The sequence below is a fragment of the Leuresthes tenuis genome, unplaced genomic scaffold (genome assembly GCF_036924035.1).
Source record: "Leuresthes tenuis unplaced genomic scaffold, fLeuTen1.0.hap1 SCAF_11, whole genome shotgun sequence".
NCBI lineage: Eukaryota > Metazoa > Chordata > Actinopteri > Atheriniformes > Atherinopsidae > Leuresthes > Leuresthes tenuis.
Window position 1 is genome coordinate 17,437,353 of NW_027325365.1, and position 26,299 is coordinate 17,463,651.

General features: G+C 40.7%; 1 protein-coding gene across 1 annotated transcript in view; it reads left to right on the plus strand.

Annotated features, from left to right (window-relative positions):
• Positions 1-26,299, plus strand: part of LOC140318142 (A disintegrin and metalloproteinase with thrombospondin motifs 2-like) — a 124,008-nt gene that overhangs the window by 80,498 nt on the left and 17,211 nt on the right. Inside the window, exons 4-10 of the mRNA XM_072395836.1 lie at positions 8,800-9,005; positions 20,097-20,180; positions 21,714-21,870; positions 22,746-22,851; positions 23,103-23,246; positions 25,103-25,235; positions 25,974-26,003. Coding sequence (XP_072251937.1) covers positions 8,800-9,005; positions 20,097-20,180; positions 21,714-21,870; positions 22,746-22,851; positions 23,103-23,246; positions 25,103-25,235; positions 25,974-26,003 — 860 coding nt within the window. The remainder of the gene's footprint in view (positions 1-8,799; positions 9,006-20,096; positions 20,181-21,713; positions 21,871-22,745; positions 22,852-23,102; positions 23,247-25,102; positions 25,236-25,973; positions 26,004-26,299) is intronic.

Consider the following 26,299-nt stretch of genomic DNA (forward strand, 5'->3'; position numbering starts at 1 on the left):
AGAAATACAGTCGGAACATCTCAGTGAACAACTTTGTCTGCCCACTGCAGGCCTGATGGATGCAATTTATAAAATGCAAAAAGGTAGAGGTGACAAGTACTGATTATTATTATTGATAGGTAATCGATTCGTACTATTTTCCACAGTATTGATTTCAGACTCAGCACATACTGTACACTGCTTAGCCAGCTCTAAAGTAGCAACAGAACGACAGCGTCAATGACTTGAGTAAATAGTTCACTGACATTTTTCAAATGAATGCTCTTAGCTTGTGTCAGATGAACGCGTACATCGGTTTCCTTAGAAATCCCGTTTTTATTTTTGAGGTTTCGTATGTACAGGAAATTGGATGGCCACCAAGTGATGAATTTTTTTTTAAAAAGTGTAGAATGATTAGAACAGAATTAGAACAGAATGCATAAAATTAAAGAAAGGAAATGAAACGCAAGCCAAAAGGAATCGAAATTTTTAGAAGAACATAATCGTTAGACTTACTCGGACATGATAATGAACAGTTCCAATACAGGGATAAGAAGTAAACAACTACGTTTCCTGCTAAATCTTCTGATTAAAGCTTGTGTCACATAATCATAATGTTCAGGAGACAGGGTAAATATAGCAGAAGATGAATGATAGATGATAGAGGATAAGGTGACAGGAGAGGTTGCAGGGTTGGGAAGAGATGTGGCAAGAGGGCCACAAACCCTTCAACCCAGCAGAAGCCTGTCTCTGCTGAGATTTATTGCTCCTCTGTAAGCTGGACCTTGTGTCTCACTGTCAGCCTTTCTGTCTTTACCTCCTTCTGGATGCACACACACTGTTTCCCAGAATGACTATTCTAAACTGCACACGTTTTCCAACAGCAGGCAAGCAGGCAGCAAAGCATAAAGGGGACATATTATGAAGATAAAAAGCACCCGAACTTGCTGCCATTTCAAAAATTCCCCCAAAAATTTGTGAAGTAAAAGTAGAAATGACTAAAACAAAACAAAAAAAAAACACAGCCTTGTCACTTTGTTGGTGTGTTTTTAAACTAGCCCATAAAAGCAGCAGTTATGAACATCAGTTGCTAAAAGAAGAGGAATTATGAAGAGGAATTATGTGACATTGAAGCTCGAGTTTTGAGGTGTTTATGGTAGAAATAGTAGAAATTTTAGCTACCTGCAAGGCAGTACCTGCATTACGTCTGCCTTCCTGTCAGCGGTGCAGTTGTTTAACAACCTCGGCCAGTACAACACATGAACTGCGATGAGATTGGTGCCTATAAGAGTGATCAGTACCAAGTGTACGCGACCAAACAGCAGATGAGAGGGAATGTAGTTGTTTGGGAATAAAACTGGCAGCTAAGTTATTTTCTATCTTTATAGTGAGTGGAGGTGTGAGCTCAGTTTCCTGTTTGGTTTCCTGTAGTTTTAAAGATCATGTATTTAACAATTCGGGAAATTGTGTCAAATTGTGAAAAAAAAAAGCATAATATATTGTCATTTCAGACATTGAGAAGAGATGTGGCTGCTAGGACTGACTCACCAAAATTCAAGTTTGACCAAATCTGAAATCAATGGAATATTTTTCAAACGTATTCAAGTACATAGGACTCAGTTATCAAGAGTCCATGAATCTGAACTACATTGAGCTGTGACTGTTGCATAATCTTACGTAGGCAGTGATAACATCTTAAATCCATCCCGTGTAATGTTGTACAGCAGTATATTGTGGCTTCAGTGCCATCAAAAGCTCCCAAAACCCTTCTCCCTTAACCATATAGATGGGCTGCATATTTTTGCCTATTAATCTAGCTATCTTGTCGTTGCCTCCACTGCATCACCTGGGTGGCAAGCTAGCGGGTGAGTTAGCATATTTGTTCTGCAAGAACCCAGCTACTTTGTACAAAGTCAACAACTCACCTTACCTTTACTCATTACTATACCTTTTACCGTAAAACACCCCTTCTCAGATTATTTGGTGTTGTGATTTTCCTCTTAGGGCGACTTTGCTCATTAGTTTCCTCCATTTTTGTAGCAATGTTGCAAAGTTAACATTAGCTTGTTTCACTGAGAGGTTATCAGGGCGTGGCTTATGTCTAGCTGATACTAGAGCACCCTCTGCTGGATCACAAAGCAAACTACTTCTAACAGTCTAATTGATCCATCTGTATGTGCGACGATCCAAGGCACTAAAGACTTTTGAATGCAAACAGATTACTAATGATCAAGGTTTTCCCACTTTTGAGCGGATCTTGAACTATGTAGATAACACTGACAGCCCTAATAACTCCCAAATAGGGTTATCTACATACTGGTGTTTTCAAATATTGATCTCTGCTGCCTTGTATTGTACGGAGATGTTCTCCTCTTCCTTCATTTTATAAGAGACCTTTATAAATATCCTGAGACTGATAAAGACAGACACCAAGACGGACAGGCGGACAGGCCAGTTTCAGACTGTGAGACCTGCATTAAGCCCTATATCAGCCTGGCTTTACCATCTTATTGAACAATAAGGCTCTTCAGTTTACACTGAGCTCCACAGATCCAACCACAGAGTGAGGAGAAAGAGTTTGAGGACATGACTGATCTCTTCCAACAATATTTTCTCCGTGGATGGCAATGATTGGATTACGGCATTTTGAGATGTGTTTGCAGTGCTCACATAGGCCGTTCATCTTTGCCGTAATTAGCTGCATTCATGCAGCTTGGGTGAAATATTTTCATTCAGGCTCACTCATGACTTTGAGTTTACTCAATTTTTTAAAGTTCAATAGAGTTTATTCAATTTGGAGGCACTGCTTTATGAATGTGTAGGTAATTGCATACATTACAGACTTTATGAAGGAATGGTTCGGCTTGACTAATGAAACTACGGTACAGCGGGTCACAGGGGAATCAGTGTGCACCACATCACATCCCAGGCAGCCAGCCGGTCTGTGTGCTTCTGACAGACAGACAGTTATGTAAGAGGGGAAAGCTAAAGGTTGCCTTGTCTCCTGAACCATTAGAAATCCACACAGACACACCAAGCAGCAGTGCAGCTAGGTGGCCCGCTCACCTACTGATTATAGAAGCTACTTCATGCAATAATAAAAATGGTCCTCTACTGAACTTCAGGGAGCTCAGATGAAAGGCAGCAGCCTCAGTATTATGGATACTTGGATGTGGAAATCCCAACCAAAGCTCGACCACTCAAAACGTCTAATCAGCATTATGGAAATTCCCCAGTGAAAATAAACAGGTCTAACCTAAAGCGGTTATTGATAAATAGGCCAAGTTCAGTGCTTGATGTATGAATAATTATTATGGTCTTTAGGGAGCTGTCCATGTAAAATTAGATTTCTGATTGCCAACCTAAATAATTAACAACCATGTTATTATGGGGACCGTAGTTCACTATGTGATCCACAGTCTGTAACCTTTACAGCTGTCATATGGCAGCTTAGAAATAATGAGCATTCATTATAGGGACATTGTGTTGGACAGCATGGCACGTTGCTAACTGCCCAGATGCTAGCGGCACCATTAACAATCCACTGTCCAAGCTTCTCATTACCTTGACAACCCATAACGCTGTCACTGAGGAGACAAATTGTTCAGCTGTGTGACAGAGACGTGTGTGAGCAGATGAGTGTGTGTCTACCTGCTCCTGAAGTACAGCCTTGAGCTCAGGTAATGGCTAATGAGTTGACCATTTTCTCTTTACTTGCAAATTAACAATGAAAAATAGACAGAGAAATATAAGACTCATTCTTAGTGGACAAAGTATGCGTGTGAGTTACATGAGTTTGTCTGTCGATACAGCAAATAATCCACCTTGGGGCTTTTCATTTCCAGGACTTGTCATAGAAAATAAATTAGAATGTTTTTAAGATGCGTAGTCTTGTGTAGATTAGCAGCCCCTAACACTCATCCACACAATGTAATACCAGCTTCATTTTCTGAGACTGGGTTTCCTATAAAGTCAACTGTGTGATCAGACGAATGGGTAAAGGTTGTGGAAAGCTTCAACTTGATGTGTTGTCCAACCATATAGGAAGTTAGTTTTAATAGACAAACACACTTATAAAGGGCTTTTCACTCATGGGATACATAATATCAGCGGCTACAACTATCAATCAGTCATTCAGATGTAGGTCACTGTCGGCTTGATTCACTCATACACACAACTTTGACCGGGCCATTGCCCACACGGGACATTTGCCATTTGTGCGAGTTTGCTCTGAGCATAAAGTGAAATATAGTCCCTGGAGTTATTTTTTTTTCCTGCTATCACATACCGTATCACCAACAAATCATGAAATCATACCAAGTGCACGATGGTTGACAAAGATCCCAGTTTATGATATCGCTTTTGTGAGAAAGTGATATTATCGATCTCACTATTTAAGCTTGTTGTTATCTTTCACTTCACCTGAGTTCAGTGCCTTGACTCTCCCTTTTAGCCTGGAGGATGCACTGTCCATGATTTCTTAAAACCGTTCTGCCAGCAGAACAGTTTTCCACTTTGCCTCAGTTCTTTTTAAATGAGCTTTGGTTGAGAGAAGATGATGGTATTTCTCGATGATGTTCAATCATGGTTTCTTCTTTTAATGGTAAAACGTCCACCTGCATTTATGGATGGCACAGTGAAGTCATGTACGCCTACAATGATTACTGAGAGCATTCCTGAGCAGTGGTCCACCACAGAATCATGCCTGTTTTTAATGAAGTGCCACCTATGGGCCTAAAGATCACAGGCATCTACTACTGATTATGAGCCATGTCCTGTATGCACAGAGATGTGTCAAGACTTCCTAAATCCTCTAATGACATTATGTAAAGATGATGGAATATCCAAAGGCTTCACAATAAACCACTATTCATTAGGTGCTGTGTTACAGATACGAGGTAGTTTGTTATATTGGAGGTCGATGACATACAGATAGCATGCTGGGGGACCAACGTAGGTCAGAGCCAACCATCCTAAGTGCTGATCAGAGTGATGTGCCAAATTGTCACTTTAAACCAAGGCCGCTGCTTGGTTGTAAAGTGTTGCTTGACCTGAATTATTATTACCATTCTGCTTCTCTCTTGTTAGCCTATCCTTATTCTCTCAAACCCCATCCTTCCCTCCCCTAGTATTCAGCCAGCTACCAGACATTCTTGACATTTTGCAAAGGTTGAAAGACAAAGAACCTTTGTCTCCTAATAAGGCCACACTCCATACTGCACCTGAATGAAATTACGGGGCAAGCAAAAGCAGCTTGTGTGAGAAGGTGTGGATATGGGGGGGAGGGATGTTTGTGCGTGATGGGCAGGAGGATTTGGGGAAACAGATGGGAGTGGGATAATATATTGAGATTGAGTGGGTAGGAAAGATGAAATGATGAGGGAGGAGGTTTTATACTGAAAATGATATCCCAAGGAGAAAGAAAAGTTTAAGATTGTTATGATCAGTTCCATATATAGAGACTAATGTAAGTTATTGCTATGATAAACAAAGCAGTGCACCCTCATGCTTCACCCCCAGTTACACAGACAGACTCGGATGTTCTTGAAGGCAGCAATATTCTCCATCACTGCAGGAGCTTGAAGCGGAACTCACAACACCCAAGGTCCTTCTGGTCTCCTCTCATCTCACTCTCTCATCTATCACACCCCTCAGCTCTACCTCTCACCTCCCTCAATCTCTCCTGCTCCTCGTTCCTGCTCAGTGTTTACTGAGAAACTTGCTACAAAACAGCTGAAGCACGAGCAAAATAGTGCCCTGGAATGTATAAGCAAGGACAGAGGAGCAATGAAATGGAAAGGTTAAAACGACAGACCTGGCCAAATACTTCACCCTTTGCTTTAGTCTGCTGTTAATCAGCACTCTGCTTGATTTGCTTTAAGTCATCACTATCTTCCTGCTTCTGTGTTTTCAAAGGACTAAGTTAAGAAGTCACAGGAACACACTGCTGTTTTTGCTGGGGTTTTTTCTTTGTGTTGTCTTAACATTACATAAGCAAAAGGTAAAAATATCTGGACCTGCCTTTAGAGGCAGATGGGGTGGTTATGACATCAGGCTCGTTAAAGGTAGCTATAACTAGGAAAGGCTATGGGTTGCTGTGAAGTGCACTGCCTGAAATACAGATTCCTCTACTAACAAGGAAAAGAAACATTCAGTGTCTGCAATGTGCTGTGAAACAAAGTATGTGCTGAAAAAACTTAAATCTCTTCTTTCTCTGCATTATTGTCTCTCTTTGCCCCCGCCTCCCGTTTTCCTGTTTCTGTGCTGGTATTCTGTCACTCACTGGGATGTGGGCAGATATGAGATAATAGTCAGACTTTCACATTAATTCTGCTTGCAACTCAGGAGCCAACGTTAACCACGTGTTTGTTGTTTTACCCATGAGCCCGTTGTCTTGGAAACGTTGCATAAGAAGGGAGTGGGAAAGCAGGATGCCCCTTGCTGATTGGGAGACAAGGTGGCAGATCTATCTTTCTCTCCCCTTGTCTTTTACAAATCTTTCTCGTGCATTTTCTCCTTTTCCCCACTCTCAGCACTGGCTCCAATTGCATGTGTGAAAACACCAGCACTCCAAACGTCCCTTCATGCCACGTGTTGAATTAAATCAGCATGCAAGCACCTCCAAGTAAAGCTCCACAGTCAAAAACAGCAGTTTTTTTGCTGGCCCTGCACCCAAACTTCAACTAAATTGAACCTCCTGTTGAAGCAGTGATTTATAGCCCAATCGGAAATGTTTGTCCACAGAGTGCTCACACACTAACACCTGCAAACACACTCATACAGCACCCTCTAAGCCCTGTTTCTGTGTCATATTCAGCTGTGGGAAGAATTCAAATCAGTTAGTATAGTGCTGCATTGAATCCACTTGGACTACATCTTCAAGACTGCATGACGTGGCCCTCCATGGCTTCTCTGTGAGCATGGCCGATAGAGGGGTGGCCTTGGCTCTGGAGTCAAGACAATTTATCTTCTGTATTTTCACTGACTCCAGCTCATTGCTTCATTTGACATGGAGACAAAACACAATCTTACACATTTAAAACTAAATACAACAGCCAGGATTGCAGTTCATCCAAGATAATCAAATAAAAAAAAAACATGAAACACTGATAAGTTATCTGAACAAATCAGCCGCTGCAGTAGGATTAATATTTTCAGAAATAATAACCTCAAATTGAGTTTCTTGTGTAATCCGCATTTTTCAAGCATAAAGCAAGCCAAGAAAAGAGCAGGGTGGGCAGCCCCTGTGTGAAAAAGCTGTCTTAATCCATGTGTTTAGCAAGCACCATCTGTTCCTTTTATTCAGATGGGAGAAGAAATATTTGGTTGATTAGGATGGAATCTGTGAAGGATAGCTGCACCGTTACCAACGGTTACAAGGAACACACATGCTTGGTTCTGTCAACTGGTGTCTTGGAAAGCAGACAGAAGAGACACAGACATCAACATGCAAGTTCTCAACTAAGTTCACATGTGCAGAGAGAAGCATGCTGTTACAGACAAGAAATGGCTGCTCGCAGCACAGTGGATCAAAATATTGTCTATATTCTGGAAATGGTACGGCTTTACATGCTTATCACTGCTTATCACAATTGTTCTACAGGGCATATATTGTAGGGAGTCGGCCTTCCTTTCCATGAGAAAACACATATAGGTGCTACTATAATACATAGAGAGACGTAAAAGAACAGTTCATTAAGAGCTTTACACAGAAACTGTACCTCAAACAAGACAACAAGACTAACATGTGGTTGTGATGTTGTAGCTATCCCAGCCTCAGCCACCGTTTGTTGGTGTTGTATTGTTGACAACACAACACCAAGCAGGCATGCTGTTGTCATAAGGAAGCATCCTAAATTACAGAAATATATGTCAATATAACCTCCCATTATATTGGATTTTGTGTTATTGGGTTTGTTTACACGCCATATTATAAGGATCCTGGTTGCACTGAGAAGTCTGTTTTGTTCAGGGATACGAACTGCTAAGCTTCCACTACTACTCCACACAAGAAAACAGCAAACATATCCGTCATTTGCAATTAGGAGAAAAAAAATAAAAAATGTAATCTATGATTAGAGAAAATGAGACACAGATGAATGTATTTGAAAGTATTAAAACTGGTTTACTTGAATAAATGGACTGAGTGGTCGGATTTTGCAGCGGATCAGATTTCACCGAATAGTTAATCATCAGATCTTACTGTCAGCCACTGCAAAACTGTTCATGAGATTTTGAGGATTTGTAACTTTTAAATTATCACAAAGTGCATCCACTTGGTTTGCAAAGTGCATGAATCTTGAATGCGCACCAAGGTCAGTTATCCAGTCCAACAAACAGATCTTTGTTCTTTTCTCGTTCCTTGGCAGCACGATTCAGTTTAATGCTCTAAAGTACCTTGTTCCTCTCTCCTTGATGCTCCCCTTACCATTTTGACAAACTGTTTTGTAGCTAAAGCTAATGAGGTGGCTGCAGCAGCAAGAATGTGTAACAAGATAACATTCCTTATAAGATAGTACCAAAACATTTTCCATAGTACAGATAAACTAATTTAGCTTTTTGTTGGCATTCTCTGTTGGTACACTATGAATAGAAATTGTAACAGTGCAAGGAAATGTGGGTAATGTGGACTTCAGTGTCTTGACCACTTTGACACAATTGCAAAAATTTTAAATGTTAAATTAAAAAAGGGGGTTCAATTCTGAGGACCTCCCTTTGATGATATTTGGATACGTTTTCCAGGTTAACTGCATTGTATCTTTTTGTCTCATTTGATATGTCAATTGCCAAACGTGTGCGTTTGTGCTTTTTTGTCCCCAGGTGCAGATCTTGGTGGCCTGATGGACCTGGAGTCTTTGTACCGAGGTGTGGAGCAGAGTATCAACCACACACGTGCAGGACGAGCGCGCAGACAGAGCCTAGACAGAGCCTACAACATTGAGGTGCTGCTGGGCGTCGATGACTCTGTGGTCCAGTTTCACGGGAAGGAGCACGTGCAAAAGTACCTGCTCACACTCATGAACATCGTAAGTGTCTACGGCCCCCACAGATGTAAGCACAAACAGACACATGGGCAGAAAGGTGCTAAAATATATGTCAAACAAAGTTGGACCATTGCCAAGCTTTTAGGGTACTTGTGTGAGCACCCACTGTTAATTCATGTTAATGCAAACACATCATACACAGGTTCCCATAGGCCTGAAAAAGTGATTACATGAGGAAATTCTTCCATTTGAGTTGAATGGAAAGTCACAGAGAGGTCAAAGAAAGAGGCTAACACACACATACACACACACACTCCAACTGAATGAGGATTCAATTCCCTTCCTACATGGCCTCATCCAGCAATCAGCCCCGGGTAATCCTTTTTCTCTATCTGAATATGATGAGATTTCATTTGTGTAGAAGCGTGTGTGTGTGTGTAAAGTGAGCCCTCTGTGGTTAAGGGGCTCCTACATATCATTTCATCAGGCTTTGTGTCATGTCATCATTCATTGTGAGTGTGTGTGTGTGTGTGCGCGCGTGTGTGCATGTGCATGTGAGAGAAAGATGCAGAAACAGCAGGTACTAGGCTCCTGGCCACAGCAACACTTTGCACTCATACTCCCAGGTGTTGTTACAGGTGCATGTTTGTGTGTGTGTGTGTGTATGTATGCATGAGCTTGTGTGTCTTGGTGTGGCACTGCAGACTTTAATCTTTGCAAATTAAACTTGTGGTGAGAGGGTTTTTTTATGCATTCGTAAGTGTGCGTGAGTCTGTTTGTGTGCATGCGCTTCTGTTTGCTTTTGCTTGTATTGCGACCCACTGCGCAAGGAACAAACCTCCGACTGTTAAGCAGGTGCAAGCGTAGAGCAGCAAATCCTACCACACCTCTTTGTCTCAGTTCAGCGCTTGAGAAAGAACAAGCGCAGCTGCGCTCCCTGCCTCCCCTTTTAGATATTTGTTAGACAATATAGGCGAAGGGAATAAGCAGCCCTGTCGCAGCCCTCCTTTAATCTGAGGGGAAGCGATGGAGAGAAAGAGGGAGAAGGAGTATTTTAAACAGCGCATTCGGAATAAATTACTGACAGCCTGATAAACAGAAATAAATAAATAAGGGTGTCCTCCCACGCAAAGTATCAGGGCGACTTTCTTCTTGTAAGTTTGCTTTGCTCACTTCAGGATGGGTGTGCTCTGTCTGACTTTCTCCCTCTCTGCCTTTCTCTCGGTCTCTGCAGTGCTGCTTACTTCCTATGGTACTCCTCCCTGACCAGGGTGGCATACAGCAACAAATTCTCAATGATGTGAAAAAGATTTTTCTAAGTATGATGTGTGTGATAACAAAGGTTGATGGAGAGGACATGTTTAGTCATATGAAAATTTTGAATAAGCAAAGAGGTGCTTGATTTGCCACAGGTTCCCCCTGAAGCTCTTCATACATAGAACAGGTCTGAGTTATTATGGTGGTGCTGCCTTTGCTCGACAAAATTATACTCTTTATACTCTTTATTGCAACCAAGTCCCTGGAGAAAATGCTGGCATTTTAGGTGCTGCAAACTAACTGGGCTGTTTAATCGCAATCCATTTTAATCAAAAGAACCCTGTCTCACTCCCAACGCATCACAGAGTGATGCTTTGTTAGAGGCATGCATTGCTCTGATAAGCTGTATTTCAAGCCAAACCAAATTTAGAGGACCACATTGGGATTGGGACCCAGTCTCTTAGGAACAGCTGGCTTTAACACTGATACGTTTTAAACTGCGTAGAAGATTAAAGCCGAATGAGTTTCACATCTGGATTTATATCTCTCTTCTGAACATAAACATATTAAATGAAAGATGGGGGGCAAGTCTTCCAATCAAAATGACCCAGTAAGTCGCATGCTCATACTCTTCATTACAGCCCACAGTGGCGTCCTCTCAACTACCCTACAGGCAGCAGGAGGGAAATACGACTCAGATGAACATTTCAACATCAGCGCAGATGCCATTCTTAAGTGTTTCCTTTACAAGCTAAAAAAATCTCATGAAAAGGGGTAAAATAACAAAGTGTGTGCAAATCTTTAAAACGTACAACACACTTTCATTTTGAAACTCTGATACCACAACTGTTTTTTCCCTTCTGGGTTAAGTTTAGTCCATACCACAACACATCACTGAAACACTTTTGTGTCTTCCTGGTTTGGTGTAATCAATAATATCACTTTGTAGTAATTAGAACTGCTTGGTTGGGGTTAAAAAGAGCTAGAATACGTTCTACTTTATTGCCGAAAGAAAGGAAAATCCGGGACTCATAAGAGAGCCAATGTGTGTTTTCTGAGGCAAAACTAAGTTACCAAACAGTGGTCTCACAGTCAAAAGCAATGCGTCACAACTTATTCCACCTGCACCCCCTTCAGCTTTGTATTATGAGTTTCATTCCTGGTTGATAAGGCACCCACTCATGCATGTTGCCAACACTCTGTCTGGTGCGTCACAGGTTACTTGATTACAGGGCCAAATGGTTTGTAAAATAACTGTAAAACAGATGTCTTTCGTGTTTAAAGGAAAGCTGTCAGCTAAAACAGAGCCCTCAGTTCTTGGCCACTACCAAATCCGCCTTTAGTTTCTGGTGTAGAATGCGGATTGAACTGAAGTTCTTCTAAAACGCATAAGGAAGCTTGACAAGGTGTAAGTTTCTTGCAAAGTTGGCTAAGACATGTTGTTCCTGTCTCAGAGTTTCAGAAACTGAGATTATATGCATCTCTGGTTTGTAGAAATGGAAAATGGATACAGTTTACTCTGGTTGCTTCAAGTCCTTCATTGTTCCTTTATTGTAGTACCACGTTAATAGATTGATATTACTTTTTAGTGTGTTGTGTTTTCATAACATAAGAGAGGAAAGAGGAAAAATGAAGCTCATTCTATAAAAGTATAAATATTTTCACTCCTCATCTTGTAACAACTCCATGCATCTTGCTCCTTTCCTGTCTCATCAGCTTTTTCTGCCTGTCTATTTCAATGACTACTGAAGTGAGCTAATTGTCAAGGTGGTTTATCTGTTTGTGTTTGTGTCTGCATGTGTGTATTGTGTGTTTGTGCGGGCATGGAGGAAGAGGGACTTTTCTGATGTCTGCAGGACATCAAAGCACTCCCACGAAAAACTATTAAGTTCTGTCTGAAGAGTTCAGTAGGAGTGTCAAATCTGCATGCGTGTGTGTGTGTGTGTGTGTACACTAAGCTAAATGTGTCTTGGTTGCTCTTCTCTGCTTCCCACTCCATCCCCATATGTTTTTCTTTCTTTTCATTCACTTTTACTCATAGGCTGTGACCCTCGGCGACCAAGAGACAGTACATGCAAATAGTTTCTTTTAAATCCATCAAGTTCTTAACCTTTCTTAACAATTCAATGAGAAGTTTTTATCTGTTTTTTTTTATCTGTTACATATCTTGAGCAAACTCAGGTTTAAGGCTTTAAATCTGCAGAGCACCACCTACAGTCTCAGGAAGACTAAATCAGACTGTTTTATTGGTTTTATTGAAGCACATTGGAGGAACCAGCACAGACTACTGGTCAGGCGGGGCTTTTTGCATGCGCTGTGAAGACCCAACGAATGAGAAGCTAGCACAAGCTAGAGGAGAAATTAGCACAAACTAGGTGGAAATGACAGGTAAAGTAAGTTTGGGCAAGCTGTAAGATTGGTGACAAGCGAGAATATTGTAGAAAGTGAATACATGGCTTATCTGATGCTTCCCCTTTGCATGCAACCCTTTATTGTTTAGATTTATCTTCTCGAGAATCGCTGTCTGGTTCAAACATGTACAGCTGAATTACGCCAGTACTGGAAGTGCTAAACTGAGCCTAGCGGAAACAGAGTTGAAGTAAATGGGGCCCGCAGTGTCATCTTCCGGTTATTTGTGGCAAACACCTCTTAATTTACAATTTTACAGAACGCAGACGAGCTCTAACCTTGGAAGAATACTTGCAACACAATATCAAGAAACAAATTCAATTTATTTTCTTGTTTAGAGTTTCTATTTGTCTTAATCTGTAGCGGTTTAAGACATTTTTGTGCGTGTCATTATGTAGAACTACAAACAATTACTACATATTGTTTGGCAAAGAGCACATACATTCTTTACATTTAAAAAAAAAAGCACATTTGTGCATAGTTATGCTAATTTGATAACAGAACTAGAATTAGAATTAATGCCAAACTTGTGTCATTTTTAGAAAAGAAAAAATATTTGCCTACACCAGGCTCCTGAAACACAAGTGTTCTTCAGACAATGTAGTGTTGAATACTTTGACATTTGTGGCGTGCTGTGGCCTTTGTACTAAGCTTCTCGTGCTGAACATGACGGTGATAGAATCTGTAGCTTGTGATGATCTCTCTGTCTTCCTGTCTTTCTCTTCCATTAAGGTGGGCCTTTAATAGGGTGCCACAAGGTTTTAATCGCTATTTCCTTGTATATTAACGGTCACTGCTGAAAAGAGTGCTGTGTGTGGGTGTGCATTTCTAATTTTAATGCGGTCTATTGGTATACTGATGTGCATTTTGTACATCTTATGCACTTTTTTTGTCTCCAGAGTGCGATGACCAAAATTTGTGTAAGAGTTTCACTGGGTGGTGCAGACCGCTCAACCTTGACTTTACCAAAGCTCCTGGAGCCAGTGAAAAATCACATTAATAAGTGGTGGGAAGAGCTGGGAAAGGAGATGTAGTCCAGGTAATAATAGACCCCTTGTTAGCTGGAAGTGTCACCGACTAGATTTAAGGAGCACTCAAATTCTGAGTTTCAGCTTTACAATATTCCCAGGCGTATTGACAAAAAGATGTAGAAAAGCTGTCCAAAGCCTATTCTAATTTATGTAGCCAGATTTTATTTGATGACTCAGTTCTGTCTCATCAGCAGATGATAGAGTGTTTTAATGCATATTTTCAAAATGTTTCTGGACGAAATTTAATCGCTCAAGTAAATTAAGTCCGCTTTTTATAATAGGTTGATTAAAAAAGATTAAACCAGTTAATGACCCATTGTGAAGGTATTAAACATTTGCTTATATCTACGATAAACTCTTATGAGGGTACTCCTGCTGTTCATCCTTAGTCTTATATGTGATGTGAAGATTAAATCGTGGTTATCAGAGTGGGTACTGAGTGCGGCTGTCGAGTCAGTCTGAGCTGCCCTTCCTCAGTTCTTTCTATGCGAGTGTGTTTTGGATTATGACATTTTGTGGTCTATCATTCCTCTACTGCTGTGAGCCTAAATGTCTTAGTGTCTAACCCTATGCAAATGTTATTGTGCATGACGACAAATAGTGCCAAAGTTGAGCTGAGAGAACTTCTTCTGTACATGCGGTCGTGCATGCAGATTTCTGTCTCACTAGACTAGAACTTAAGAAGTGAACCACTCCTAATTGGCTTAACAGCTGTCAAGGAGACAGACTGGATCAGGCAAAATATAGATTGGCCCGTCCAGGTGCCCATGTCCATCTCAAACAAACAGCCTACAGAGTAATTCTATGTCACTGCCTTATACTTAAACCTATCAATTTTATTACCAGTTTGTGGCCAGGCAGGAAAACGACATACACGCACATTCGGCCTTTCTCTGTCACACTTTATGTTATGTTTTTTGTACTAAGACTTAGTCAGTAGGCAATAAGGTCCTATATAAAGACATAAAGACCCTCTACGTGAAGTATTATTTTCTAAAAATGTACTATGTGTTGATAAGATTATAAAAGTGTCAATAATAAACAAATTTAGTCTACTGCTAACAAATGCTAAAAAATTAGATTTTCAAATTGTTTTTTATCAGTGGCAAAACATTTCTTGGATGTAACTAACTTACTTATTATGTAGCTGTTAAACTGTTTATTAGATTTTTTATTTTTGTTGCTTTATTGGAATTAATATTCAGATTTGTACTGCATTTGACAGGCCATCTTAGCAGAAATCAGCATTTGTCTATTTTATTCGTAACCATCTTTTTTTGTGCATATCCTACCCTATTTGATCCTTTTCTGATTCTGAGGAAAGCTAAAAACCATCAGAGGCCAGTAACAGATGCCTACGTAGGATAACTTCAGCAATGAGTGGAAAAAAAATATGCAACTTCAAAAACAATCAGCAGAAGGAATATGTCATATGCCTAAAAGAAAGTAGGAAAATAGACCAGCAGCTGCGTGACAAAATCTGGTGTGGGAGCACCCCCTCAGATAAGATCACACATAACAGCAGCGCGAGGCACAGATAAAGACAGAAGAGTCGGTGTATGCGCATCTGTCGTCACCAAGACCAAAACAAAAGCCAACAAATTTCAATACGGTCATGCACAACACTGTATGATAAATTGCAAATTACTTCAACACAATGATCATCATAGAAATGTAACTAAAAACTATGTTGTAATTGTATGTATGTCTTCCAGCATGGCAGCCTGCAACCATTGGTAACCACTTTAGAAAAAAACGCCTCAATTTTACACAGAAATATAGTAATGAGTAACACTATAAAAGAATATTGCTGCACCACTGCAACTTGTTCAAGACTCAAATCCCAATCATCCTGCTGGTACCGCTTCCCCACGACACTGCTTTACAGATAGATAGCTTACTCTTCCACTGACAATACATGAGAGCAGTTGTCCTTCCTGAGCTCTATTCAACATGACGGTCAAAAGACGGTGTAGAAGCCTCCCATAACCCAAACAAGATACTTAATGAAATATTCATTCCATCCATCCATCCGCCTTACCCACTTTATCCTGCGCAGGATTGGGAGGGGGATGGAGACTTTTTCCAGTTGCTATTTTGCGAGAGACAATGTGCACCCTGAAAAGGCTGCTAGTCCATCTCAGTTAGAGCACCCAGAGAAGCAGACAACCATGCATGCGCGTGCTATTTCAAATTCCGAATAATAATTGAACCTTACAAATGTAATCTAAGACGTGCATGCATGTATTAGGACTGTAGAAGTAAACAGTAGCAGAAGAAGAAAACCCACACAGGCATTAAGAAAAAATCCAAACTCTTCACAGAGAGGCTTTGACCGAGTTCAGACCAGATCCTTGCAGTGAGACAATAGTGTTGGGTTTGCAAGGATATTTGCTTCAGACAGTACAGCACCCAGTTCTTTTGAAGCCCAATCCATCTACAAATAACGACCTAAGGCGTTGTTTAAAAATGGGAATTGGTGTATGCCACTCAAAGTCCTTTTACATTACAAGTCACATTCACTAATTCCAGACACGCACTCATACAGCACATCTCAGTCTATCCGGTATTACTGACTACTCAGTGTGCTTTCCTCTCTCACACACGTTCACACACCGATGGACACATCAGAGGAAAAGTGGGGTTCAGTGTCTCGCACAAGGACACCAACGTGTGGTCCTGGGAAGCTGGGAGTCGAACTGCTAACTTTCTACTTGGCAGACAACTGCTCCTCCTCTTGAGCTCGAGTCACCCCCATCAACAGGGGTTTCCTTGAAATCCTAAAACTGTCCAATAAAATCTCTATTTTCTTTTTCCTTAGCCTCTGAAATGACAAGAAACATAAAATAACCATTTGGGAGGTTAAACTTTCCGCTTTGTCATAAATGATTGACTTTGCCTTCATGTTTACCAGATAAAAGCTTGCATATGTTATGTCGGGTTGTTATGGGTTAAAGACAATAGAGTTGCATTATTTGCATTCTCTCTGCATTATTTGAGGCATTCCAACTCTAAAACCCACTCTTGTCCACAGAATTACACTGTCTTCATGGGAGAAGCAGCTAATCTTATGGTAGTGTTATATTTCACTGCTTTAACGAGTCCGTTCAAAACACCGGCAACTAACAGATGTTCTTAATGAGACCATACAAAATATCGAAATGAAATCAAACGTGGTTTATTAGGAGTTTTCTGAACATGCTTAAAACGCGGCCAGGCATGCCTACATGTTGACATAAATAAGTGAATTTGTTCCAGACAGTTTGTGGTTGACACATTACTTAAAGGAACATTCCAGTGCATTTTTCGGAATGAGAGGTAGAAATTTCCGACTTTACAGTACATATGGAAAGGAGTATGGTCTTGCTCTAGATTCTTCCTTGCTTAAGAAAAAGTTTTCCACAGCCAGTTGTGGATCATGATTTGTAATTTGTAAGAATGCATCATTTCCTCTCTTTTTATGGCCTTTTTCTTTTTTCTCTCTCCCTCTGTACTTCTTCTAACCTCTGCGCTCAGCTTCGTGTCTCTTTCCTTCTGTTCCTCTGTCTCTGCTCACAGCATTCCTTGACTCTCCATCAAACATTTCTCTTACGAGACGTCTCTGCAGTTGTAATTCTTAACTCTCTACCTCGCTATGTGTACTCTTTTTATGTGTGTTTTTCCGCAGCATGTCCATCAGCCATCTCATTATGGCTGTCTGTTTGTACATCCCTTTGCCTCATTAAGCACCACAAACAGCAACTGAGGACAGCAGGCCTCAACTTCAGTGCCAGTTTACCCCTCTCTCTCTCTCTCTCTCTCTCTCTCTCTGGCTTTGTGTGCAGTCATGTGTGTGTGTGTGTGTGTGTGTGTTGGTTCGTGTGTGCCAGCAGAGTGCTCTCTACATCTCTCTTGTCACACATTACCTTGTCTCCTTGCATTAGACGGTGCTCATCCTTTGCTTCCTCTTCATCTCCTGTTCAGCTGTGCTCATGGGAAACTGAGTTCCTTGCACTCTCCTCAATCTTTTTTTAGTTCCCTCTCCTCTCTCGAACGTGTTGCTGGTGGTAAACTTCAGTTCGATCCCTGCTCCCTCTTTTTTTTAAACTACTTACGACCTTCTAAAAATGCATTCTTAATAACAAGTTTATAACTCATTTCCAGCAGATTTTAGATACCAAAGTAATTGATAAATGTTTTGTAGATTAAATTTAGATGATATCTGAGAAGGCAGGGAAGAAATCCCTTTGGGTGGTGTAAATTCTCCTTCATTCTCCTACCACTTCATTCTTTATTGCTATTGTCTCAAGGCTGAATAAACCACACCTGAGTTATACCTAAAGACACCTTTCTTTTATAGGAAATTAAGTAAAAATCATACAAAGTGGAAGCCAGGGAACAGAAAAGAACTGGTGGAGTACCTCACCTTCAACATTATGTGGGAAAAAGCCTGGCCGGAGGATGGCCTTATCATGTGATTACATCAGAAACTCTGTTGCAAGGAACACAGTATTATTATTTTCGTTCATTAGAATCTAGCGGGTTTTGGAAAGTTCCTGCTATGCATTTACCCCCAGAGATATGATCCCTTGCATGTAGCTCTACCCACTTTAGCTGCCACTAAAGGATTAAGGTGCAGCAGCTCACACTAAGAGCTACCAAACCTAATGGGAGAAACTCTTGTAACTGAATGGACACCTTGAAGCAACATGCGCATAATCAAAACATACAAATTCAGCCAATAAAACTCATACGTGAGGGTGGAAGACTCTCCCTCATGTATGATACTCACAAAATATCAATTTGAATAAATTAGCCAAATCTGTAATCTTGCAAACATATCAGTAATCAAAGTAGTTACTACTGAACATACTTTGGTTTTTACAAGTGTAAAGGCCACACAAATTGCCAAGAATACCAAAGTTAGTCTGACAGAACGCTTAATCTAATCCAAAATAAATCCCCTGTTGTTATAATTTAGCTCACGGCTGTACAAAATAAGGGGGATAAGCCTTAGTGTAGTGCAGGCTATAAGTGAGTCTATCCACACCTTGCATAGACAACAGTATCAGCAGTGATCACCAGACTTTCCTCTCTCTTCGCCTTACAGCTCAGTTGTTGATTTGGCAAGCAGGGGTGGGCTTACTTGTGGCAACTCGTCTCTGCACTCAAACATTGGAGTTTTCCTCTGTGGACAAGAGGGTGGCTTCCCTGCACTTTGGGGTTGAGGAACAGGCTCTGAGTATTTTATCTGCTTGTGCTCCTAATGACATTTTGGAGCATCCAGTGTTCCCTGGGTGCTGGAAGGTGCAGTGCCCGGGTGTACCATTGTTCTGTCAGGGGACTTAAACTCTCATGCGGGTGAAGTCTGGAGGTGTGTGATTGGAAGTAACAGCCTGCCTGATGTGTACCTGAGTGGGGTTTCGTGGTTGGACTTCTCTGCTAGTCACACTTTGTCCGTAATGAACACCATGTTCGAGCATACGGGTGTTCATAAGTACACTTGGCACCAGGGTGGTTTGTTATCGTGTCACCAGACAAGCTTCAGTTTGTGCAAATTGGGGCAATAATCCCAGACCCAGTGGTGAACATTCAAGGTAAAGGAAACCATCAAGCTGAAGGAGTCCATTATATACCCAATTCCACTGCAACATTGTAACTTTCCCTAAAAATCCTGAAAAGATACTTGATGCATACCTGTTTAACAGTCCAACTCCTCAATTCATTAAAGCACAGATGTTGGCCTTGTAATATGTTTTAAGCAACTATCCTATAGCACATAGAGCATGTTTCCATGCACATCTTTGAATTTGTTGTATTCTGATACTGATGTTAAAAATAATCATTTGACCAGCACCCAATGCTGACTTTTTTTCTAAACTTAATATCAGTGAAACAATTCAATCTATATTTATATATATATATATATATATATATATATATATATATATATATATATATATATATTTTTTTTTTTTAATAAGCAAACAGATAACATTTCAGCCATTCATCACACCGTCTTTGAAGGAGCACAAATTATTTCATACAAATGCATCAACCAACCTTTATTATAACCTTTCACATGAGAAAAAAAAATCCTTTGTGTGAAAAATAAGTTTCAAAAACCCTTTTAGCCTGTTTGAAAAAATGTTTGAAAAATAACTTGCCTTCTATGAAATTAGGTTGTCCTCTATTGGAACTTTTCTGAATCTGCAGCTGCAGGCTAACCTTGTCAAGTTTAGGACAAAGTCAATCCAACATCAAATCAGCTACTGCCATTGGAGTGTGTTAACCTTTTTGCCCATGCCGATTTCAGTCAGTAAGCTGAATATCGCCCATACTCAGTATACACACACATATGTCTGTACCTGTGCATATGTACTTATACTGTATGTATATATATATATATATGTACAAATTTGAATATGTTTTGTTTTTTTTCTCTGTGTGATACCAGGTGAATGAGATCTATCATGACGAGTCTTTGGGAGCGAAAATTAATGTGGTTCTGGTGCGGATTATCATGTTGGGCTTTGGCAAGGTAAGACCCGACAAGACACGAGTCCTACTGAGAAGTTGACTGAAATGCAGTTCCAGAAACGTTGATACCCTGTCGCTTAGTCAGCACTATCTGTAATACTAGCATTTTGCTGCAATCGTTTTAAGTACCAACAGCTAACTTGTACACACAGACACACATGCACACTCATCAGCACACCCCGATGCCCAGAGCCTGTTATTTCAGTGGACTGAGCAGAAGAGGAACTAAAAGCATGCAGCATCCCAGGGGAGTGTTTCCAAGTCGCACGCCTTCACAGTTCAGCACCAAAGTACACAGAAATGCAGCCTGTTATGCAATCAGCGTTCTTCCCAGTAGGTTACAGCACAGAATCATGGGAAGTCCAGACAAAGATAAACAATCAATGATGGCCCTCCCTCATTCATAAAGAGGGAGGCTGAAAAATATGAGAAGCATCCTTTCATTACAGTAACTTTATCTGCACGCTTGTGCTAGGAGACCAAGATTTGGCTGGACCAGAGGAGGGTTGGGATTACCCCAGCGGATGATATGAATGATTTTGCTGATAGATAGGCATTCCATACTGCTGTAGCCACGTCTACAAGCCCAGCAGAACTCTGAAAGCACACAAACACTACACAGCATTTGTCATTCTGGGCCAGCCCCTTTGCAGCTTCAGCCAAAGCTCAGGCTGTCCATCATTCCCAATTACCGTAGCAACAAAGCTGCACCCAGACAGCCTCAGATCGGCTATGTGACCCTGAATGCAGGCACACTCACACACCCACACTTTTTTTTTAAGGATCATGAAAGTGAAATTAGACATACACTCTAACAACTGATGAAGATGGGAAATAACACAAATGTATTGTGCACCGCATCAAAAGGGGGTTTGTGCAAAGTACAAATGTCCCTCCATCATGTGTGCAGAGGCAGGCCATATGTCTCACTTACACTACATACACACTATGAATCGGCTGCGTGTATGTTCATATATTAAAACAATGAACACATATAAAAAGAGGCTTAAAGGAAGTTACAAAGGAGAAAGGATGATTTGTATAGCAGAATATAGTGAGTAAGGGAGGGGAAGTAAGCAAAAACTCTGATAGGGAAGAACAGAAAAAGTGAAGTGAGCTGAAGGACTTGCAGGTATCTTGGTTTGTGTAACAATTGTTAATGTAATCAAACAGACATGCATGGAACAAGCAGACATTCTGCAAAAGGACATGTTTTAACAATTAGTGTTCATTAAAAGTCAGCCTTTTGTTTAGTTCAATGTTAATCATTGAAATGATTGGTTCAGGGACATATTATGATTATTGTTATTGCTGTTGCATCTCTGTAAGTCTGTATATGTTCGTGCTTGTGATTAAGTGTGATACGCACCTCAGCAGTTTGCAAGATTTGCTGATATTAAAAAAACACTGTGACACTGCCCCCTACAGGGATGACTGAAATGTTGTGCCAAAATTAAAATGAGAATCTCTCTTTTTTTTTTTTTTGCATAATCGCACTTTCCCTGTGGGTGTGTCCATCTAACTCCTGTTCCAGTCCACGAGTCTGATTGAACTGGGAAACCCATCTCAGAGTCTGGAGAATGTGTGTCGCTGGGCCTTTCTGCAGCAGAAGCAAGACACTGGGGACGCTGAGTATCATGATCATGCCATTTTCCTCACACGACAGGAATTCGGACCTACGGGCATGCAGGGTATTAGAGGACATGTTCACACTCCAGTCTGTTTAACATATTGGAGTGATTTTTTTTGCATGCTCACCCTTTTGAAAACATCACAGTTAGACAAAGATAACTCTCCTCTTGCTTCCTTTGCCTCATATTGTTGCATAGTGCACTGTGGCTTTGGTGGTTGGTGGTTTTCTGTGCAGCGGAGTACAAGCTAACAGTCAGGCACAGGGGAGAGGCCTCTAAAGGCAGTGGCCTATCTATCCAAAAGCCCTTCAGCTGCCCTTGGGCACAGCCTTCAACAGCAAAAAATCAATATACAGAGACGGGCCAGCCACAGCGCCACAATTAAAGGCAAAACAGGACAGACAAAGAGCTGAAGTTTGGCATGTGTAGAGGTGGAGAGTTAAGTTAGAATTAGACACACGCCAAGTATAAGTCTCAAATTTTGGTGAGAAGTAGCCTTGATTGGTCTTGATCAAACAACTCTGGTTTTTCCTTTGTTTTTGTTTTTTTGCCATTAAGTGTCAAACTTGCCCAATTAAACCAGACATGTAATTCTGTCTGAAGAAATAAACTGACAGTCTAGCTGCTGTTGTTTCAGCGCAGTTAGCTTTACAAAATCATATGTATTTCTTAATTGGGTGATATCAACTTGCCTGTAAATAAAAAATGTACAACAGTAGAGAGCATTGGAAATTTGTGTTAAATAATTACTGAAATGAGCAAAAGCAAAAAATGCTGAAGTGAAATAAGATATAAAATTTTACTGGCAGAATGGTTGTGTAAGGAGGTTTGTCTGTAAGGATTGTTTCTCATATTGTTTTTCTTGCATTTTTCAGCACATACCAACATTAAGTCCAGATATCTTTAACATTGCCTATCTTCCTCTGGTTGCTAAGGTTATGCTCCAGTGACAGGGATGTGCCATCCAGTGAGGAGCTGCACGCTGAACCATGAGGATGGTTTCTCCTCTGCCTTTGTGGTGGCGCATGAGACCGGACATGTGTAAGCATGATAATGACGACATGTTCAAGCCTGCCAACATGCTACATTAATAGACAACAAAGCAGTCTCCTAAAGGATTGCATTGATTCATTACGGTTTTGATACAGTGGTCAGAATTAGAGTGAATTGCCACTGCCTCCCTCTTTGCCTGCTTGACCTCCTCCTCCCACGCGTTCCCAATCTGTCTTCACTGGTCTTTCTCCTTTCACTTCACTTCTCTCCTGTCCTCTTTTTCTTCTCTGTCTGTGTAGGCTGGGGATGGAGCACGACGGTCAGGGAAACCGCTGCGGAGATGATGTGCACCTTGGGAGCATCATGGCTCCACTGGTGCAAGCTGCCTTCCACCGCTTTCAGTGGTCCAGATGTAGCATGCAGGAGCTGGGACGCTACCTTCAGTGAGATCCTTACACTCGCGCACAGACACTCGCATAAAGCTGCATTTGATTACATGGGCTTTTAAAGGTCAGCTCTGACATCAGTCCATTGAATTTGCATACAGTTGATGGTTTTGTGAAAGCTCTCAGTGTCTTTATCATTAGGTTTTTTTTTCTAAATAGCACACTTTTTACAAAGTCCACAGACCTTACCATCATGGAGGTGATTTGCATGATGTAGAAGCTGACATCTCTATGGCCAGTGAGCTCCTAAACATTTAACAAAACTCAAAAACAAAGCAAAACTTCTTAGGTGGGTTAGCAGCTTCTGAAAACACGGTGTCCATGTACATCTAAAACGATAAAGAAATCTGGGCTTGAAACCAAAGTTTTGAGAACTTAAACATTAAGACAGACATTAAGCAGCTGGTTTGCAGAGAGCCTTTTCTGACCTTTCCTCGATGAAGGAAAATCGTGAGTAAGTACTCATATGATTAAATGATATTATAGAGTTGGCATATAGTATTGGCAGTCCTGAAACTCATAACTCGGGATAGCTTTAGAAAATATTACAACCCCAACTCAAAAGGGACTGAGTCGCTGTGGACAAATCATGTTACTGATCTGCAGATTTACTTTATTAGTTGCAACATGTTCCTCCAGCTGTTTCTTTATAGTACCACTTACTTTCCCAGCTTTTTGTTGCCCCTGTCCCAACTTTTTGGCCATCAGATTCAAGATGAGAAATTTATTTCCATGAAACAGTGAAATGTCTCACTTCTGTCCCCAACTTCCTTTGGAATTGGGGTCGTATATGAACTTAACAAAATTTCCATAGTTACTGAATTTCAACAGGATAAATGTCTTCATCCAGAGAAATGAAAAATGCAAACACAAAAAGTAATCTGGAAGCAATAAGTGGAAGCCTTCTGGTCATTTCAACCAAGGTTCAGCTGTGCTTTATTTTTGGTGTTCACATGACTCAAGTTAACCAGTAAACGATGGCTTTGCCGCATAAAATCATATTAGTTGTTCCTAGTATCTTTCTCACAGTTTAGAGACAAGAAAGGTGTCGAAGCGCATCAGAAATGCTATCATCAAAAAGATGTTCAAATCCCTTTAAACACTGTTTGTTTCAAGGTCGTTAAAGTGTTAAGACACTTCCAGGTAATGTTACTAAGAAGAAACTCAGTAACAGGAGTCTCGTAAAATTGCTGCAGATTGTGGAAAAGCTCCTTTCAAGACATTAAAGAGCCTCAGGCTGACCTGGACCATTATGGAGCTATAGTTTAAACCTGCACCGTAGGCTACACAGAGTTAATAGCAGAGCTCCCTGGACCAAAGCCACTACTGAAATAAAGCCACCAAAATGCAAGAAAAATCTTAGTCAAGCGCTCATAGATAAACCTAATTGTTTCTGGAATCATATTCTATGGACACAGGAAACCAAAGTTGAGCTCTTTGGGGGTGCATTGCATCAGTTTGTTTATGGTTAAAGGTAAAATGAGGGCATCCAGTCATAGAAATCCCTCCCTACTTGAAAACATAGTGGAAATGCAATCATGCTGAGGAAATGTGTTGCTGCCAGTAGCAGTGGAGGAAAAATGAGCTCAAAATGTGTTGCCCAGTGTCAATATGGGTCAAGTTTGCCAATGACTTATTTTAATTTTAATTTGTATTTTGTGAAATGTAAGTCCCCTTCTATTCATTTTGAATATTATGATATGCAAAACTGATACATTTGCATTTATTTTTTGAATATTTTTTAAATTCTAAAGTTTTAATTTCCCACCGTAGCACTTCAACCAGTCCTTACCAGGTCTGTACACGAGGAAACAAACAAACAAAATTTCAGGAAATGAACGCTTCTTTTGCAGCTCCTATGACTGTCTTCGCGATGACCCGTTTGACCACAACTGGCCATCACTGCCTCAGCTTCCTGGTTTGCACTACTCCATGAATGAACAGTGTCGCTTTGACTTCGGTGTGGGCTACACAATGTGCATCGCGGTAAGAGATCCCTGATAGTCTGACACACGTCATACTAATTTACTGACACTTACTAACTGCACCGACATACTGAAGATATCTTCTGCAGCAAATGCCACCAGTCAGGCTTAGAATCATTTTATCATCTCAGATCAAGTGGCAATGCAGTTAAAGCCAGAGAGACTTTCTGAGTTTTGGTGAAGTCCCTTTAAATTAGCTGTCTTCACATTATTCAGAATTTCACTGTGGTAAGTGAATTTCCATGTGAACTTTTTAGCGCCCAAGTCCAAGTAGTGAGATCTATCTCTGATTCACTCTGGAATTAAATGAGTCACACATACTCACATTCTTTTGATTTCCTCTGTTTCTTCTCCCGGCCACTGGTGGGATTGACATCTTGCTTAAAAGCAGGTAACTTGTTTTGATAGCTTTTTCTTTTTTCTGTTAATAATGTTAATTAAAAGCAATAACTTATTCATAATAGCAGCATAGCTGCCTTGACAGCACGGTGCTTTTACATGAAAACTGAATTTTGTAAACACAAAAAACATATGGCACACAAGACAAGCTTCACCCAGCTGCAGCATCTTGGCTGGCATCTTTACCCTCCCTCCAGTAAACCTCTCCTTCTTTATGACTGTTAAGCCACTGTGCCATGCTGTTGCAAAGCTGTTGTTTGATTGACTTAGGGCTTGTTCGGGGGCTTTGCACATCTTTCTAGATTACTATCTATTCTCTTGTCAAACTCATTCCCCTCAGCTACAAAAGGTGGGCCAGTCAGGAACACAGGTAAGGTTACCCCACCTCCGGGAGGACTTGTGCCCTGTCATTTATTTTCTGTGATTTTCTTTTTCTATTCGTCCTCTAAAATTGTGTTTTGTAATGCTGCTCCTTGTTTTCTTTTTACTGTACTTTATTTCTCTGTTCTACTCATTGTCATATTTTGGATATTAGCCTGCAGGATTCTAAAACGCTCATACTTCTAGAGAAAGTAGCTATAAAATCCCTCAAAACACAGTGACTCTGCGGGTTCATTGGTGCAGGGGTTGTGGTGCTATCCAGCACTTGATCAGTACCATACTTTG